This window comes from Erinaceus europaeus, chromosome 3 (assembly GCF_950295315.1).
Source record: "Erinaceus europaeus chromosome 3, mEriEur2.1, whole genome shotgun sequence".
NCBI classification, from domain to species: domain Eukaryota; kingdom Metazoa; phylum Chordata; class Mammalia; order Eulipotyphla; family Erinaceidae; genus Erinaceus; species Erinaceus europaeus.
Window position 1 is genome coordinate 98,085,999 of NC_080164.1, and position 19,342 is coordinate 98,105,340.

General features: G+C 41.1%; 1 protein-coding gene and 1 long non-coding RNA gene across 4 annotated transcripts in view; one reads left to right on the forward strand and one right to left on the reverse strand.

The window, feature by feature from the left end:
• Positions 1–847: 847 nt before the first annotated feature.
• On the reverse strand, positions 848–7,194 carry LOC132537686 (uncharacterized). 2 transcript variants are annotated; one of them, XR_009549146.1, is made up of 4 exons: positions 7,113–7,193; positions 6,903–7,006; positions 4,735–4,795; positions 848–1,993 (listed from the first exon to the last, which is right to left on the reverse strand). It is a non-coding gene; the product is annotated as an uncharacterized LOC132537686 (long non-coding RNA). The 2 variants fall into 2 exon arrangements; XR_009549147.1 differs by having other exon boundaries at positions 849–1,968; positions 7,113–7,194.
• Positions 7,195–7,434: 240 nt separating this feature from the next.
• SUCLG1 (succinate-CoA ligase GDP/ADP-forming subunit alpha) overlaps positions 7,435–19,342 on the forward strand; it is a 35,525-nt gene continuing 23,617 nt past the window's right edge. For both annotated transcript variants that reach the window (XM_060187705.1, XM_060187706.1), the window contains exons 1-2: positions 7,435–7,597; positions 16,521–16,624. In XM_060187705.1, coding sequence (XP_060043688.1) covers positions 7,450–7,597; positions 16,521–16,624 — 252 coding nt within the window. In that variant the 5' untranslated portion in view covers positions 7,435–7,449. The remainder of the gene's footprint in view (positions 7,598–16,520; positions 16,625–19,342) is intronic.

The following is a 19,342-nucleotide window of genomic DNA, read 5'->3' on the forward strand; positions in this document are numbered from 1 at the left end:
TTACAGTACACAAGGACCTGGGTTCAAGCCCCTGGTCCTACCTGCAGGTGGAAAGCTTCACAAGTGGTGGAACAGGGCTGCAGGTATCTCTATTTCCCCCTTCCTTCTTGATTTCTGGCTGTTTCTATAAAAAAAATAAATAAGATAATAAAAAAAATTTTTTTAAGAAGATCTATTTAATGCAGAAGGAAACCTTCGGAGGGACTGGAAAATAGCCTTTCTGATTATAATTCCAGAAATTCTCAGCGGGAATCACTTATTTGTATGACTATGGTTTGGGAGGAGCTATCTATTACACTAAGTCAAAGTCCTAGTATATTTAGGCCTTAGGGGAAAGGATTGCCTTAATAAGGAGGGAAAAGGTCTTTGTTCTCAGGTGTGTGGGAGGATGACTTGACCCAGCTCTGGACAGCATGAAAGTACTGGATATCTTGGTGTGGGGGGTGAGTGGAGGGGGGAGAAAGAAATCATCTTTAGAGGAAGGAGGGTCACTTAGTAGAGAAAGGAGGGACACTACCAGGTTGTCTTTTTTTTTTTCTCTTTCTCTTTTCCTTCCTCTATCCCTCCCTCTCTCTCTCTCTTTCATTTTTCTTTATTCATGAAGAAAATAGGAGAGAGAGAAAGAACCAGACATCACTTTGGTAAATGTGCTGCTGGGGATTGAACTTAGGACCTCATGCTTGAGAGTACAATGCTTTATCCACTATATCACTTCAGGGCCACACCTAAATCTTGCTTTTTCATCAGACTTTCTCCTATATGGAATATCTAGTGGATAATGAGATGTTGTATGTTAGTGGCGGGGAATATTTTTATGCCAAGGGCAATTCGGATATTTATAGCATTATTCACAGGCCATATATAGAATAAATTTAAAATTTATATTTATTTGATGTGCCCCCCCCCCCATGGTTGCCTTAGCAGGGCCAGATCAAATGATTCTGCAAACTTTACATGTCTCATGGGTCAGATGTTACCCATCCCTGTTCTATCTGGACACCCCTGCCAAAAAAAAATTATATATATCCTACTCATTGCTTTTTGATAGAGTCTTCCGCATGTTCCTTCCTTCCCACCTTCCTACCTTTCAGAAATTTCCTGAATGTTGAGATTTGCCTTAAGCATGACTATACCACTCCCAGGGGTGCTCACAGTTGGAGAGGCCTTCTTGCCTAATTCAGGTCAATTGTGAAGGACATTGGCAAAGACTTGTTGGATATGCAATGCCACAGAAGAGCTACCACTCTTATTTTTTTCCCTTTGCTCCAGTATAAATTGGTCCCTGGAGTACTTCTATTCAGAGTACTCAGATTCTACTTCATCATGACCCAAATCTGCAACAGGGTTCAGGAAGGAAAGAACTGATATTTGGAAATGATTTCTTCTTCTAAAGGAGAGAGGTCAAGGTTCTTCACATTCTTCTTTTTTTATTATTTCTTTATTGGGGGATTAATGTTTTACAGTCAACAGTAAATACAATAGTTTGTACATGCATTGCGTTTCTCAGTTTTCCACACAATACAAACCACTAGTATGGGGAAATTGTGAGGCATGGTTGAGCAGTGGTGTGGGACCTCTTATGGAAAAGTGGGAGTCTGGATGGCATGATCTTTCTGTCAGTCTCTCTCTACCTGAGATCAAGCATGGAAGAAAACCACCAGCAAAAAGTTCCCTCTGTCAGTCTCCTTGCTGCACAAAAGACTCTGCATGCAGCCCATTTCCTTGTTCTCAAACCAGTTGGTTCATTTACTCAGAAGTTAATAGACGTCCATCTTTAAGGTTACTGTGCCAATGACAATTTCCTTCTATTCCCAAGGTAGTCTCCTTACTGGTATTTACACACTTTTCCTTCACCACTTTCTGTCTGCTGTTCTCAGCCCACTGGCTCAGCAAAAACCATGTATTCAAAATCCTCAGGAACAACAAACAGAAACTACTTAGATTTTAGGATCAGAATGTAAGTAGCATCTAGAAGGTCAGGAGAGGATTCACACTGTCAGGAAGCCAAAAGAGATTTGCTTTTGTCACCCCACTAAATATGAGACTGAACTCAGCACAGTGGTTATGTAAGACTTTGGAGTATAAGGCTCCCAGTTACCAGGTTCAGTCTTGGCTACTGCTATAAACCTGAGCTGGGCAGTGCTCTGGTAAGAAAGGAAAAAATGTGGTCTAGGAGAGTGTTCAGTCGATAAGGCACTGGACTCTCAACCATGAGGTCCTGAGTTCAATCCCAGGCAACACATGCACCAGAGTAGTGACTGGTTCTCTCTCTTTTTCTAATTAATAAATAAATATTTTTAAAAATAAAGAGAGAAAGAAAAAGAAATTAGGGGGCCAGTTGGTGGCACATGTGGCTGAGCGCACATATTACCATGTGCAGGATCCAGGTTCAAGCCCCTGTTCCCCACCTGCCGGGGGAAACTTTGCAAGTGGTTAAGCAGTGCTGCAGGTGTCTCTCTCTTTCCCCTTTCCTCTCAATTTCTTTCTGTCTCTATCCAATAAAGATAATTAAAAAAGAGAGAGAGAGAGAGAAATTCTAGGGAAAAAAAAAACAACACAATTTTCTTTTGCTTATTTGAGTTGCTGGTGTGTAAGGGTAAGAATCCACAAATAAATTTGTTCTTTTCATTCCAGTCTGGAAGGAGGTAGCTCCCAGGCTTTCCTCAGAATGTGGTGTTTAGCTTTGGCTCAGATCTGGTTTATGGTGGTTCCTGGGATTGAAAATGGGACTTTGAAGCTTCAAGCATGAGTCTCTTTGCATAACCATTATGCAAAACCATTATCTTTGCATTATGCTATATTCCTCCCCCAGCCCCAAGTGTCCTATTCCACACCTGATTACTCACATCAGTAAAAGCTTTAAAAGGGGATTCTGCTTCATAAGGAAAAATGCTATCTTCAAATAACTAGCCTATGCTGAATGTGTATAAAATACTAGGGCATTTACATATGAGTGCATTGACTGCCTACAATACTATCATGTGATGGGGAGCTTCAGCCTCATCTCAATGAGAAAACATGAGACCCAGAGGTCACAAAGACAATGGCAGAATTAGAATCTGAATCCAGGTCTATGTGACACCAATCTGAAAATAAAGGTAAAAATGAGGGTGGAGGGGGTCTGGCGGTGGCGCAGTGGGTTAAGCGCATGTGGCGCAAAGCGCAAGGACCACCGTAAGGATCCCGGTTCCAGCCTCCAACTCCCCACCTGCAAGGGAGTCGCTTCACAGGAGGTGAAGCAGGTCTGCAGGTGTCTATCTTTCTCTCCCCCTCTCTGTCTTCTCCTCCTCTCTCCATTTCTCTCTGTCCTATCTAACAACGAACAACATCAACAATGGCAATAATAATAGCCACAACGAGGCTACAACAAAAGGGGGGAAAATGGCCTCCAGGAGGGGTGGATTCATGGTGCAGGCACCAAGCCCAGCAATAACTCTGGAGGGAAAAAAAAAAGGGGGTGGAGGAGAGAGCATAATGATTATTTATTCATTTATTTCTCAAAGCAATGCTCAACTCTGGTTGATGGTAGTGTGGGGGATTGAACCTGGGACCTAGGGGCCTCAGGAATTAAAGTCTTTTTGTATAAACTATCTCTGTTTTTAATTTTATTTTATATGTTTAACCAGAGCACAGCTCAGCCCTGGCTTATGGTGGTGTGGGGGGATTGAACCTGGGACTTGGGAGTCTCGGGCATGACAATCTGTTTGCATAACCATTATGCTATCTACCCCTACCCCATAGACTATATTTGCTATCTCCCCTCTGCCAGTTAGCGTAATGGTTATGCAAACAGACTTTCAGCTTGAGGCACCCAGGTTCATTCTGTTGTAAATGATGTCCAATTAAAATTACTTATCAAGGCAAAAAATAAGGAGGTGAAGCAAGGCATTTCGTTGCCTAAATAAGGAAAGGAGGAAGAGTCTGAGGGTCTCTGCTGGAACATTAGCAAGCACTGCAAGAAGCTGACCTAAAGAATACAAAACTACTGGCCACAGGTGGTCATAGATAACTATAAAAGGAATTTTTGTACTAAACAGTTGTTCTATTCATGTTCTTTTGAAGAGAAGACCTAACCATCTCTCACAAATCCATAAGCCACAAAACAAAGAAGAGCCATTCACTGGTAAAGAAAACAAGCAACAACAACAAACACAGTAACACATGTAAATGATATAGAAGAGCATAGTTCAATTTTCCCCCATTCATGAATGATGAAGTGGGGCTGAAGGTGCACTGAATAAGAGAGAATGATGTAACCTTAGGCACATCAAGTACAACATAAGATTACAATAAATACATACAACTATTTGTGCTATTTCTCTTATATATAATTTTGATTTAAGTTAATTTACCAAATAATTTGTGTGTGTGTGTGTGTGTGTGTGAGAGAGAGAGAGAGAGAGAGAGCAAGAGAGAGAGGACATGCCAAGTACTGGGGGTCTATCATGCAACAAAGCAAACTAAAATCCCTATTCTTGTGGAAAAACAATTCAGTAAAACCATATGCCACCTTGATATGTTTCACTTCAGACTGTCCAGAGACACCAGGCCTGGGATATCAACCTTCTATCTCCAATACTTGGGTGAAACCTTTCCTAGCTCATAGGACTCCTTAATTCCATTTCAGGTGGTGCACTTCCTAACACAATTACAGAATCTAGATATAGACTAGGGCCTATGGGATAGAGCACATGTGCACATGTACCCATAAGTTAGGGGAAAATATATACATACCTTAAAGTCAAAGTACACAATAGTCTCCAGTGATTCAATAAGTGCAGCAAGTAGAAAAGACCTAAAAAAAGACATGTCATGCATTATTATCTCAGTAAAGAACTGAGAAGAGAGCATGATTTTCAGGTACTTTCAAGTTTATTCAGGAAAATTGAGAACATTCACATATTAGGGCATGAGAGAGAGAGAGAGAGATGGAGAGATATTGAGAGAGAAAGCTGAGGTTACCACTTACATGATGATCTGCACCGAGAGCAGACAGAAAGAGAGTGCTCAGACCAGGGGGGTTGCTATTAAAACCCAAGCTCAGGGGGTCGGGCGGTGGCGTAGTGGGTTAGGCCCACGTGGCGCAAAGCGCAAGGACCGGTGTAGGGATCCCGGTTCGAGCCCCCAGCTCCCCACCTGCAGGGGGGTCGCTTTGCAGGCGGTGAAGTAGGTCTGCAGGTGTCTGTTTTTCTCTCCCCCTCTCTGTCTTCCCCTCCTCTCTCCATTAAAAAAAAAAAAAACCCAAGCTCTGCCTCCACCTTTCCAAGCCACACCTGTAACCACTGATATTTTCTGGGCAGTACCCTCCAGCTACCACCTCAACAGATCCACCTGTCAATGTCCCTATCCAGCAGATAAGGAATTACAGAAGCCAGACCTTCCACCTTCTGCATCCCATAGAGATCTTTGGTCCATACTACCAGAGGGATAAAGGATAAGGAACCTAGGCTGGGGATAGATAGCATAATAGTTATGCAAAGAGACTCTCATGCCTGAGGTTCCAATGTCCCAAGCTCAATCCCCTGCACCACCCTAAGCCAGAGCTGAGCAGTGCTCTATTAAAACAAACAAACAAACAAACAAACAAAAAAACAGGGAACCTTCCAATGCAGAGAATGGGATACAAAACTCTGGTTGTGGGAATTGTACCCCTCTTTTCCCACAATCTTATCATTATTAAGCCACTAATAAAAGACCATATGGAAATTACATACGTATATTGTCTTTATGTATTTTACCAACTGAACAAGTAGTGGTTTTCATGTGAAGGTTCACAAAGATTTTTTTTTAACCATAGCACTGTTTAGCTCTGGCTTATGGTGGTGTGGGGGATTGAACCCGGGACTTCTGAACTAACATAATTCAAAGAACAACTTATTCAAAACTTGTGTGGAACTATTTAAAAGCATGACAAGCAAAAACACCTCTGTGAATTGAACACAGGAATTTGGAAATAAACAAACAAAAAGTCAATGCACATCCAACACTGTGGAAAACTTTAATGGTGTGTGTGTGTGTGTGTGTGTGTGTGTGTGTGTGTGTGTGTCGGGGGGAGGATACAGACCCTTTGGTGGTGGTAAAGGTGTGAAATTATAATCCTATTAATTTATAATCTCATAAATCACTATTAATTTAACATGGGGGGTAGATTTAATAATTCAAATTCTCTAACTGCCTAGGCCAAAGCTCTGAGTATACATATTTTCTATACCCTAAGTATTTAATGTTTCAGATGTATAAGATTATCAAATTCTGACACTAGATGTAAAAAAAAAATTTTTTTAGTATCTATGTTACCTACACCCTTAGGCCAGATAGGTCAAAACCAACCATTTGGCCTTGTCAGTATGCAAGATATGGTGATTAGTAGATACCCCTAAAGGGCAAACAGCATAGTGAGGTCAAGTATAGATCAACGGTAAATCCTCACCACTGATTTTCATACAAAAACAAACCTAATAATAATAATAAACTATTGCTATTTTAAACTCTTTCTAAGACTATGAGGAACGCTTATTTCTCTTAGCCCTAGAGCCTCTAGGATGCCCATGTTTCTTCTCTCTGATGCCTTATTATCATACTGCCTCCACTGATCTCAATTTAATGCTACCAGTGCTCCCATGCCACGTTATGCTGCTACTGAATTCTTACTGTGGATTGTCACTAGAGATACCGAGCCTGAGATGTCAACCTCCCAACTCCTCAAATCTCAAGAGATTTTTTCTAACACATGGGACTACCTACTTCCACTTCAGATAGCACATCAACTAACAAACTTACAGACTAAGGCCTAGGAGACTGGGTACAGGTGCATACATATCCATAAGCAAGGGGGAAATAATATCCCTTTCTGATTAGACTTAGGCCCAATAGGCAGTATGAGAGGCGGGGATGCACATTACTTTATCTCTTCTTTACTCTCAGATTTCTTCTAAAAGCTCTTCTAGTAGAAGCAAAGGTTAGTTCCAACTCCAAGGGGCAGTTCCACTTGAATGGTGAGGTCAGGCTGTGAGGAATAGATTTTTCATATGCTACATGAGAAAAAAGGTGTAGACAGGCCTGGATACTCGAGAAGTTCTGCACTACTTTTCACTAACCGGCTTCACAGTTACCTCACTCCTGTCACCTGCTGTCCTGTCTTTGACTTTTCTCCTTCCTCCCAGCTTCCTTTCCCAAAGGCACTGACTCCAGTGATAAACACTTCTCCGCCATCAAACTACACTTCCCACAATGCCACGCACAGTCCAGTCTAGACTGGGCGTTCCCTTGGACGGCCTTTATAAATAGTATTCAATCAAACCCACATTTCTCGGGAAGATCTGAGGGGGTGTCCAATATACACTATTCTATTAAGGTGCCTTTTTCTCCCTTCTCCACCCAAGGTCCTAAATACTTGCTTGAGACACTGTGACCAAGGAGAATTCATGCAGGCGACTGCTATAGCTACCCATGTCGCGCTGTCCCGGCCAGGCCCCCGGGGGCCTTGGAGTGTCATTGGTGGGTGACCGAGGCTCTCGCGGCTGCTCCTCCACCGAGATCATGGCCGCCAGCAGCTGCGCGCTCTCTGCAGCCCGTCTACTGCCGCGCTCCTACCTCCGTGAGTCCTGCTGGGAATCTGTCCTTTAGATCTCCGCGGGTTCATGGCCTGTACCAGGCCTCATCTGAAACCTCCCCGGGTGGGAGCGTCAAAGGCCAAGGAGCCCCGAAAGTCCGGTGTCAAGTTGGGGACTGGGTTGGAGGGAGCTCTGTGCTGGGGGGTGGCTGCTAGACGGGTCCAATTTGGGACTGAGGGGCCAGGGGTGCACATAGCTGGGAAGGGGAGGGACCCAGGAGCAAAGGAACCTCAGTGGGAAACTGCTGTCAGGCTGTCTACCTCTTTAGACACAAGGTTTTTGTTTTTTTTTTTTTTGTTGTTGTTAGATTGTTTTTCTTTTAAAGAGACCAGATCCTTGCTCAGCTTATGGTGATGCTGGGGACTGAACCTGGGGTCTCGGAGCCTCAGGCAGGAGAGTCTTTTGCAGAACCACTGTTCTATCTCCCCAGCCCCCGTTTTTATTATAGCCATTATTATTGTTGTTATTATTTATTTTACCCAATGCACCGCTCATCTCTGGCTTACAGTGGGGCTGGGGACTGAACCTGGGGCCTCAGAGCCCCAGGCAGGAGAGTCTTTTTGCAGAACCACTGTGGTGTGTCTCTAGCCCTGGACGCAAGGGCTTTAGCCTTCCTGTGGATTTGTAGGGTCAGTAAATGGGCAGGTGGCTTCTGCCCAGAAGTCCCCCTAGAAGCTTAGGGCTGGCGGGGCCCTAAACCAACCAATACATTTATATTGTCGCCACCAGGTGGTGTGAAACAATTGCTCTCGAAAAGTTGCTGGCCTTTGGTCAGTGCTGACTGTGGAGAATTCTGGCTGTGTTCAAAGTCTTTGTGTTCGTGAGATAGGTCGTGTAGGAAGAGCTCAGTTGATATAAGCCACACCAGGGTCTCATAGTCTGGCTTGACCCCTTTCTGTCAGTGTCATCACCCTGGACACTTAATGGTCTGTTTCTCAATGTGTTAGCAAGTGCAAGATGGTCTAGGTTCTTTGAAGAGAAGCAATTTATTTATTTATTTATTTATTTATTTTATTTTTCTTTTATTTAAGAAAGAATTAATTAACAAAACCATAGGGTAGGAGGGGTACAACTCCACACAATTCCCACCACCCAATCTCCATATCCCACCTCCTCCCCTGATAGCTGTCCCACTCTCTATCCCTCTGGGAGCATGGACCCAGGGTCATTGTGGGTTGTAGAAGGTGGAAGGTCTGGCTTCTGTAATTGCTTCCCCGCTGAACATGGGCGTTGGCTGGTCGGTCCATACTCCCAGTCTGCCTCTCTCTTTCCCTAGTAAGGTGGGTCTCTGGGGAAGCTGAGCTCCAGGACACATTGGTGGGGTCTTCAGTCTAGGGAAGCCTGGCCGGCATCCTGATGACATCTGGAACCTGGTGACCGAGTAATGAAGCTGAAGGGTTGTCATTCCACACGTGAAGTCTCTGGACACAGTCTGAAGTGAAGCATGTTGAGGTGGCAATCGTAATTAATATGAGAGGGGGAAAATTAATTGTATGTCTCGAAGTTTTTTAAAACACAGACTGAATCTTTTTAATATATAGGCTGTGTAATTGATATGCAGACTCTCTCAAAAGCCTAGACCAAGTAGATCAGAAGCAAGCAATTGCACAGCTATATACAAGATACTGGATATATATACAAGATACAGCAAACCCTAACAAAAGGACTTTGCAAAGTTAACCCAATTACCAAATAATGTGATGATAACAGTAACTATCCATTGTCTTTTTGAACCCTAAGACAGCAGGAACCTCACATCTCCACTATAGAGCCTCTACTTCCCCTGGAACCCTTGGATAGGGCCCACTTTCCCGTATGCCTCTCCCAATCCATATCTAATAATATTGCATCTGCCGATCGCAACCTAATCAACACAACGATTGCCACCTCAACATGCTTCACTTCAGACTGTGTGAAGAGAAGCAATTTATATGAGTGCCTGCGGTATAATAGACACCAACAATTAGTTCTCTTGCTTCTTTACATATTTACTCCTTATTCTGACTATACGGGATATTGGGTGAAACTTAATTCATTCCTTCAGGACATTACATACATTCTAAGATGTTACAGCTTTGAATGTGCACCTTATAGGGGCCGGATTGGTGGCTCACCTGGTTGAGCGCACATGTTACAGTGCGCAAGGACTGGGGTTGGAACCCGAGGTCCTGACCTACAGGGTAAAGCTCTGCAATTGATGAAGCAGTGCTGCATGTGTCTCTATCTTCCTCTCTATCTGCCCTAACGTCTCAGTTTCTGGCTGTCGCTATCCAATAAATAAATAAAGGTAATTTAAAAACTAAAAACAATTTAAACTTATGTAAAACTCCCGCTGTTTTAGGAGGATTGTCTAAAGTGGGGGGGGGGGGAGGAGATTGTCCCAAAAGATCAGGATCCTTAATTCACCCATAGCAATATTTAACAAGGAGATCTGGAAGTTCTTTGTGTTCCTTGCTTCTCAGTACCTTGAGAAATGTTCTAGGATAGAGAACAAAATGGTTATGCAAAGAAACTCTCATGCCTGAAGCTCTAAAGCCCCAGGTTCAATTCCCTGCACCACCATAAGCCAGAGCTGAGCAGTGCTCTGGTAAAAAAAAGAAAAAGTAAAGAAGTAATTTAGTTTAGGGGCAAGGGAGGTGATTCAGTGGTGGAGTCTTGATGTGTGGAGGCCCTACGTACAATGCCCATATCACTTAAAATACGGGCACAGTGCTTTGGTCTGGATCTCTCATGTGGTTTAACTTCTGTTGCTGGAATAGTCTTTAATTCTCCCAATTATGTGATTAGCCCGTTATTAATTATCTGGGAAATATAAACTTTAAAAAATATTATTTATTTATTTATTAGTTATTGTTGTCGACGTTGTTGGATAGGACAGAGAGAAATGGAGAGAGGAGGAGAAGACAGAGGGGGGAGAGAAAGACACCTACAGACCTGCTTCACTGCTTGTGAAGTGACTCCCCTGCAGGTGGGGAGTCGAGGCTCGAACTGGGATCCTTAAGCTGGTCCTTGTGCTTTGGGCCACCTGCGCTTAACCTGCTGCACTACAGCCCGACTCCCATATTTATTTATTTATTAATGAAAGGGATAAGAGGGAAGAGAGAGAGGGAGAGAAGGGATCAGACATCACTCTGCTGCATGTGCAGAGTACAGGATTGAACTCAGGACCTCATGCTTGAGAGTCCAATGCTTTATCCACAGTGCCACCTCCAAGACCGTGGAAGTCTAAAATCTAAACCAAGATATCTCTTTCATTGTGCAGGTTACAGACTACAGAATTCAATGTGTAAAAAGAGCTTTTCCAGAGTTCTTTCCCAGGTCATGTTTCCAAGAGCATCTTTTCTTGTGGTAGAACAGAAACCTCTATAATACCTGTTAAAAAAATTTTTTTTTCTTTTTTAAGGTGGCACCAAGTTATTTAGACACTGAAGTTAACTATAGAGCCAGAGAGGCTAGGAATTTGTTGCTTTGTTCTCTTCAGTTCCAATTGATGGTATATTTTATGTTGAGGTTCCTAAGTGTTGCAATATTAGTTTGATTTAGAGTAACAAAGACCTAAGCACTTGTAGATGCCTTCCAGAAGCCAGTTGGCAGTGTTAGGGTCAGCTTTGAATATTTAGAAATCTCTGATTCAACAAAAACAGTTTTATAGCTTATTAGGAAAAAAAAAAAAAGAACAGACTAGTTGAAATGTGTAGAGAAAGGAAAATGAAGAAATAGGAAAAACTTTTTGCAATATAATTTTAAACATAAGCCAGAAGTTCCTAAAATTTCAGCCTTTTAGAATAAACAGGGAACAAGAATATGTATTTTTTTTTTTTTTTTACCAGAGCACTGCTCAGCTCTGGCTTATGGTGGTGTGGGGGATTGAACCTGGGACTTGAGAGCCTCAGGCATGAAAGTCTCTTTGCATAGCCATTATGCTATACCTCCACCCATTATGTATATATTTTAATCTAGGACTTGCAGTATTTTAATGTCAGGAAGTAAATCTTAAAAATCCAACTAGACCTGCACCTTTGACTGACAAATAGGAAATAAACACAAAAAGTTTCCTAGTCAATCAGAATGAGTGTTAGAACTTGAGTGAGCTATTTTGCTGGCTTAGAGAATAATTTCTTTTTTTTTTAAATTTATTTCTTTATTGGGGAATTAATGTTTTACATTCAACAGTAAATACAATAGTTTGTACATGCATAACATTCCCCAGTTTCCCATTTAATAATACAACCCCCAATATGTTATTTATCATCCTTCATGGACCTGTATTCTCCCCAGCCACCCACCCCAGAGTCTTTTACTTGGGTGCAATATGTAGAGAATAATTTCATCCAAGGATGGACATTTCCTTGTTGTGGATCCTTATTAGCAAACAAAACATGTTTGATTGCTTTTCCAGAGCATTGCTCAACTCTGCCTTAAGGTGGTGCTGGGGATTGAACTTGAAACGTTTGGAACCTCAGGCATGAAAGTCTTTTTTTTTTTTTAGACATCATTCTGTCTCTCTAATCCATGATAGCACTTCTAAAATCGTCTTGTAATTGATGCCATCATAAATTGGCACTATTTCTTTTTACTAGTTCTTAATAGTATTTCTTTTCTTTTTAAAAATTTTTTCTTACATTTATTTTTTCCTTTTGTTGTCCTTGTTTTTTTATTGTTGTAGTTATTTTTTATTTTGTTAAACTTTTTCTTTTTTTCTAGATTTATTTTATTTATTCTCTTTTGTTGCTCTTGTTGTTTTATTGTTGTTGTTATTGATGTCGTCGCTGTTGGATAGGACAGAGAGAAATGGAGAAAGGAGGGAAAGACAGAGAGGTGGAGAGAAAGATAACACCTACAGACCTGCTTCACCGCCTATGAAGTGACTCTCCTGCAGGTGGGGAGCCGGGGGCTCGAACCAGGATCCTTACACTGGTCCTTATGCTTTGCGCCATGTGCTCTTAACCCGCTGCACTATGGCCCGACTCCCCGTTATTTTTTATTTTTATTTTATTATTTAAAATTTTTTTTAAAATTATTTATTTTCCCTTTTGTTGCCCTTGTTTTTTATTGTTATCATTGTCATTGATGTCGTCGTAGATAGGACAGAGAGAAATGGAGAGAAGAGGGGAAAACAGAGAGGGGAAGAGAAAGATAGACACCTGCAGACCTGCTTCACTGCCTGTGAAGCGACGTCCCTGCAGGTGGGGAGCCGGGGTCTTGAACTGGGATCCTTATGCCGGTCCTTGTACTTCATTCCAAGTGTGCTTAACCCACTGCGCTACCGTCCAACTCCCTGTTGTAGTTATTTGTGTTGTTGTTACTGATGTCGTTGTTGTTGGATAGGACAGAGAGAAATGGAGAGAAGGGAAGACAGGGGGAGAGAAAGATAGACACCTACATACCTGTTTTACCACCTGTGAAGCGACTCCCCTGCACGTGGGGAGCCGGGGGTTCGATCCTTAAGCTGGTCCTTGAGCTTCGCACCCATGTGCGCTTAACCTGTTAAGCTACCGCCCGATTCCCCTTAATAGTATTTCTTAAGATCAGTAATGTTTTAGTGTTCATGAAATATGTTACTTAGGGGAGTCGGGCTGTAGCGCAGTGGGTTAAGCGCAGGTGGCGCAAAGCACAAGGATCCCGGTTCGAACCCCGGCTCCCCACCTGCAGGGGAGTCGCTTCACAGGCGGTGAAGCAGGTCTGCAGGTGTCTATCTTTCTCTCCTCCTCTCTGTCTTCCCCTCCTCTCCATTTCTCTCTGTCCTATCGAACAACGACAACAACAATAATAACTACAACAATAAAACAACAAGGGCAACAAAAGGGAATAAATAAATAAAATAAAATATTAAAAAAAAGAAAAAAAAGAAATATGTTACTTAGAACCAAATTGATTTCATATGTAAGTCTTAAATGAACATAATTTTTGTATTTGACTTTGTATTTGGGATTACACAACTGCTGAGCTACTCTGCATATTGTAAGGTCCTATAGAATCAGGTCACATAATAATTTTGTATTCATTAGTTAAAGTCATAATTAAGTAGCCCTTATAGGAGAGTTGGGGACTATTTTCATGACCAGAGTCTTTGATTTGAAACATGATACTGGTCCTGCAAAGACATGGTTTGAGTTCCATCTGGTTTGATCATGAAGAAAAAAATCAAGTACAGAAAGAAAATGCAAAGAGCCTCTTTTACAGATTCACTGTTTAGGGGCACCACGGTGGCACACCCAGTGAAGTGCACACATTACAGTGAGCAAGGACCAGGGTTCAAGCCCCCACCCCCTCCTGTAGGGGGAAGGCTTCATGAGTGGTGAAGAGGTGCTACTGGTGTCTCTTCTCTTTTCCTCAGTTTTAAAATAGTTTTTATTTGTTTATTGTTGGATAGAGATAGAAATTGAGAGGGGAGGGAAAGAGACAGAGAGACACCTACCTGCAGTGCTGCTTCACCACTTGTGATGCTTTCCCCCTGCAGGTGGGGACAGGGGCCTGAATCTGGGTCTTTGTGCACTGTAATGTGTGTGCTTAACCAGGTGCATCACCACCTAGCCCCTCTCTCTCTGTTTCTCTCTCTTCTTTCCTCTTGATTTCCCTGTATGTCTCCATCTAATAAATAGATACATATTTTAAAAAAAAACCTTAGATTGAGTACTTATAGTAGCTGTTAGTAATTTGCACTGTTAGCCCAAATTAAAGAAAGTGGTGCAGTTGTCAGAAAGAAGGTGAGAGCTCCAGGAGGTGGGAGAATGAGGACAGTCTGTTTTCATGGGGGAGCCCTTACCTGTGATTCTAGACCTTGGCATAAAGAAAGTGGAGAAGAGTGAGGAAAATGGCATAACGCAAAATTTAGTGTTTTTCCCCTAAATGCAAACAGAGAACAAGTGAGAGTTTCCTGGATTCTTTGATATGTAGTAAGCCTTACATTGGTTCATTCATAGTATTGCCATCATTTGCTGCATGTATCATGGTGACAGGAAGAGGCAGGAGAGAGAGGGTTGCTCCTGACTGGCAGGTGTGTCACCCAAAGCTGTATTGCAGGCAGGAATTAAGGTAAGGAGAATAACATTGTACAACTGGCCTAAAGGTCTTTCTCATAGCCATAGCCCCTAAGACAGCATGCTGGTTGTGAAGAGCCAGGGAGAGGCCATGTGTCACCTTGGTGCGGGATTAGTTTCTGGAATTAAAGAGGCTGATCATGGAACATCACCATGACTTGCTTGGGTGCTTCAAGATTTCCTTCTGGGAGACAGATGGGGTAGGGAATAGAGAGATACCTTTAGCCCTGCTTCACTATTGAAACTTTTCCCCTGCAGGTGGGGAACAGGGGCTTGAACCTGAGTCCTTGTACACAGTAATGTGAGCACTTAACCAGGTGCACCACCTCCTGGCCCCTAACATTTCTTATTTAGTTGATCTTCATGTCCTCGAGCAGTATTCCAGAAAAGGGATATTATGATCCTGATCTGCAGCCTTCTCTGACTAGTTAATTGATCCCTTGGTGCAGGTATAGGTATCAGTTTAGATGGTCTGGAGTCAAGTTGGCTTGTGTGGGCCAGGACTAGGGCAGAGTTGAAGAGTGTTTGGTTGCAGGAATATTACAGATTAGGAACCTCTTTACTTTCTTGAGGTTGTAGATTGCAATATTAGGGATTTTGAAATTTGGGATATGGGCTTTAGTAGCTATGTAAATTTCTTTAGTAGCTATGTAAATTTCTCTTTGTGTGCGCACAAATCTGTGTAGATTTTGAAAATAACATGATTTTTACATGTTTTTTCCCACCCATCTACTTTTCCTATTTTCTCTAATTCATTTATATATGAAATCCTGAGTCTAACATCAGAAGAGTACTTTAGAATTATGCTTCAGGGAAGTTTTATTCTATGATTTAGGATTAAACATTAACATTTAATGTCATTATTAGGGAATAAATTGCAGAATAGTTTTTACTAGCTTCTCTGTCAAGTTTGCCTCAGCTCACTTACTGTCTACGTGCTTAAAAAAGTTGAGTCAGGGAGTCGGGCGGTATCATAGTGGGTTAAGCGCAGGTGGCTCAAAGCACGAGGACCGGCTTCAGGATCCCATTTCCAGCCCCTGGCTCCCCACTTGTAAGGGAGTCGCTTCACAGGCGGTGAAGCAGGTCTGCAGGTGTCTATCTTTCTCTCTCCCTCTCTGTATTCCCCATCTGTCTCAATTTCTCTCTGTCCATCCAACAACGGTGACATCAATAACTACAACAATAAAACAAGGTCAACAAAAGAGAATAAAGAAAGAAAGAAAGAAAAGGAAAAAAAGTTGAATCAAATTGGAAAGCATGACTTCTTAGTAAATGTTATTAGTAGTTCCTTGATTTAATTTGAGGCACTGTCTTTGCGTTTCAGTTTTCTATATAAGGAATAAAAATAGACTTTTTAAGTTGAGAAAGTACTTTAAGATTGTAGTTCTGGGGCAGGGGTAGATAGCATAATGCAAAGAGACTCTCATTCATGTGGCTTCAAAATCCCAAGTTTAATCTCCTGTACCACCATAAATCAGAGTTGAGCAGTGTTCTGCTAATTAAGAAAAAAAAAAAAGATTTTAGTACAATCTTTTGTACAGAGGGGATCCTGGAGAATTGAATGGATTTTTTTTTTTTTTTTTTTTTTTGTAACCAGAGCACTGCTCAGCTCTGGCTGGTGGGACTTTGGAGTCTCAGACATGAAAGTCTGTTTGCATAACCATTATGCTGTCTATTCTCACCCCTATATTTTGTTCCTTTAATCTAGTTCTGTACTTTTTATGGATCACTTAAAAAGTGGTGTATCAAGTTGCCATAATCACAGGATAGTTCCTGCATTAGAGACTTTCCTCCCCCCTGTTACTAAGTTCAATTCATAGTGCAAAGGTTTGGAAGAGTTAAAATTTGTCTTTTTTTCTTTACTCAGTGCAACAGAATGGAATTCGGCATTGTTCCTATACAGCATCTCGAAAACATCTCTATGTTGACAAAAATACAAAGGTTATTTGCCAGGGATTCACTGGTAAGCAGGTATGTATATCAGGATTTTTTTTTGTTTTAAGTGCATTTAATCCTTTAAATTATATATAAAAAATAATTTTAGTTTTGTTGTTATAGAAGTTATAATACAGGGTTTAAAGTAAGTATACAACAATAGTGGAATTGTATTGTAGGAAGTTAGACACTGTAGTCCATGTGCTAAACTTACCTGAAAAATGCCTCCCTAGGAGTATATCATGTTGGACAACCACAGATTCTCTTTCAGTAAGTATAATACCACTGAATTTCCTCCAGGACTGGAAAAGATGACTGATTCTTTCATTAAGCATTAGGTAAAGTAGATGTCCTGCTTAAGCCTTGCTCTGCACTTCACTCCATCCCCCCCAAAAAAAAATTATACTTAACACAGATCAACATCCAGAGTGGTGAAATGATCAAACCCAGATGGGAATTAAAATAAGCTGAGCAAGGACCACATTGATTTTTTTTCTTTTTCTTTTTTTTACTACAGCACTGATCAGCTCTGGCTTATAGTACAGGGGACTGAACATGGGACTTTAGAGACTTAGGTCTGAGAGTCTCTTTGCATCATGATTATGCTATTTGCCTTCACCCTTGACTTTTTCATTTAATATTCTGGGCAAATGGTCTTTTTGGAGACTAGCAGGTTAAATGAACAAGGTACTTAGATTTGTCCTCATTCATTTATATACATTTCCCCCATATTCCCTGCCTAGATTATATAGTCTGAATACATTAAAATATTTCTGTATAGCTGGCAAAATAATGCAGCTTGGATAGTGTGCTGCTTTGCCATATACACAACACAGGTTCAAGCCCGACCCCCACAGCACTGAAGGAAGCTTTGGTGCTGTGGTCTTTCTCACTCTTTGTTTCTCTGCCTTTTCTCTATGTTTTGAATGTTTTTTTTTTAAAAATTATATTTATTTATTAGAGACAGCCAGAAATTGAGAGGGAAGGGGGTAATAGAGAGGGAAAGAGACAGAGAGACACTTGCAACAGTGCTTCACCACTTGCAAAGTTTTTCGCCTGCAGGTGGGGACTGGGGGCTTGAACCTGGATCCTTGTGCATTGTAGCATGTGCACTCAACCAGTTGCCAAACCTGGCCCCTCTATATTTTGATTTTAACATGGTCTTCTTTTCTACCATCATACTCCCCTTGTAATTCCTTATTAACAAGTTGATGTGTATGATTTTAGGTATTTTTCTGGCTTTACAAATGTTTATAGTTTAAGTAATGCATTATACAGAATTTATTATATAGTAATATATATCATACAGTAATGCTCCCAATTACAAAAAAAAAAAAGAAAGAAAGGAAAGAAGGAAAGAATAAACAAAAAAGGAGGGGGTCTTTGGTAAGGGCAGTGGTGCACCTTACCATGCCTACCATGTGGTGCAAGAACCCAGCTAGGTTCAGGTCCATGTGTCCAACTATATGGGAAAAGCTTCACAAGCTGTGTAGTGTGCTGCAGGTGTCTCTCTATCACCCCCCTCTCCTCTCAATTTCTCTCTAGTCTATCAAATAAAAGAATGAGTAAACTAAAAACAAAATAAAATAAATAAATAGCTACTGGGAGCAGTGGTTCTATCATGCAGGTAACTTATAAGTACTAATTAAAATCATATTCAGTCCCTTCTTTGGTATATTCATTTGCTAGTTTCTGTGAATATATGGCCACATGTTTAATTAAACCAATATATACTATGTTTATAAAATAATTTTTTAAATTTATTGATTCATGAGAAATGATAGGAGAGAGAGAGAAAGAAAGAACCAGATATCACTGGTACATGTGCTGTGCTGCCGGGGATTGAACTCAGGACCTCATGCTTGAGAGTCCAATGCCTTATCCACTGTGCCACCTCCTGGACCACTATAAAATAAATTTTTACCAGAGCACTGCTCAATTCTTACTTGTGGTGGTGCAGGGGAGTTCAGTATTTTAAAGTTACCCGCAATTACATTGTTTTCTCTCTCTTTTTCCCAAGTAATTGGGAGTTTTGTGATTTTTTTTTTTTTTATGGTTAAGATTCTTTTACTGTAGGGGTAATGATGAGCTTTCTTGTCATCTTAGGAAATAATGAGTTTTACCTTGCTAGTTTTTATTCTTAGTGCACACTTGTTCCACATATGAATAAGGAATATTTGTATTTCAGAGTCATTTCAACAAGATTTTCAATGACTAGAACTTCTTGCAGACTTATATGAGCTGCTGAACTATTTTCATTCTTAATTATGCACTGACTAGAAAGAATGAGAAAACTAAGGGGGAAAACTTTACAGAAAATGTTATCCTATCAAGTAATACATTAGGACTAAAACTTGGCACAGTTGGATCTATCTAGCAGTGTAGTGTCTATAGTACTTCTCAAACTGTTTGGAGTGGAAAACCAGTTTAGTGTGTGTTTATGTTTGAGTTCTAACACAGATCAGTGATCTATTACGATGCATCATACTGCTGTAGAGGTGTGCAGATATTCTTGTTTTTACGTTTGATTTTATTATATTTTTCTCTTTCTGGCTGTCTTTGCAGTTATCTTACAGTCTATAGACTAATCTTGGAATAGGATTGCTCTAAAGAGAGAGCACTGGAAAGTGGGTTTTTCCAGAACTCCATTATTAACATGTGTGGGGCTAAGTTTCCTATCTTGGAAAATTAATTTGAATCAGGAAATTTTTATTTATTTACTTATTCATTTACTTATATATTTTTTTGCTCCCA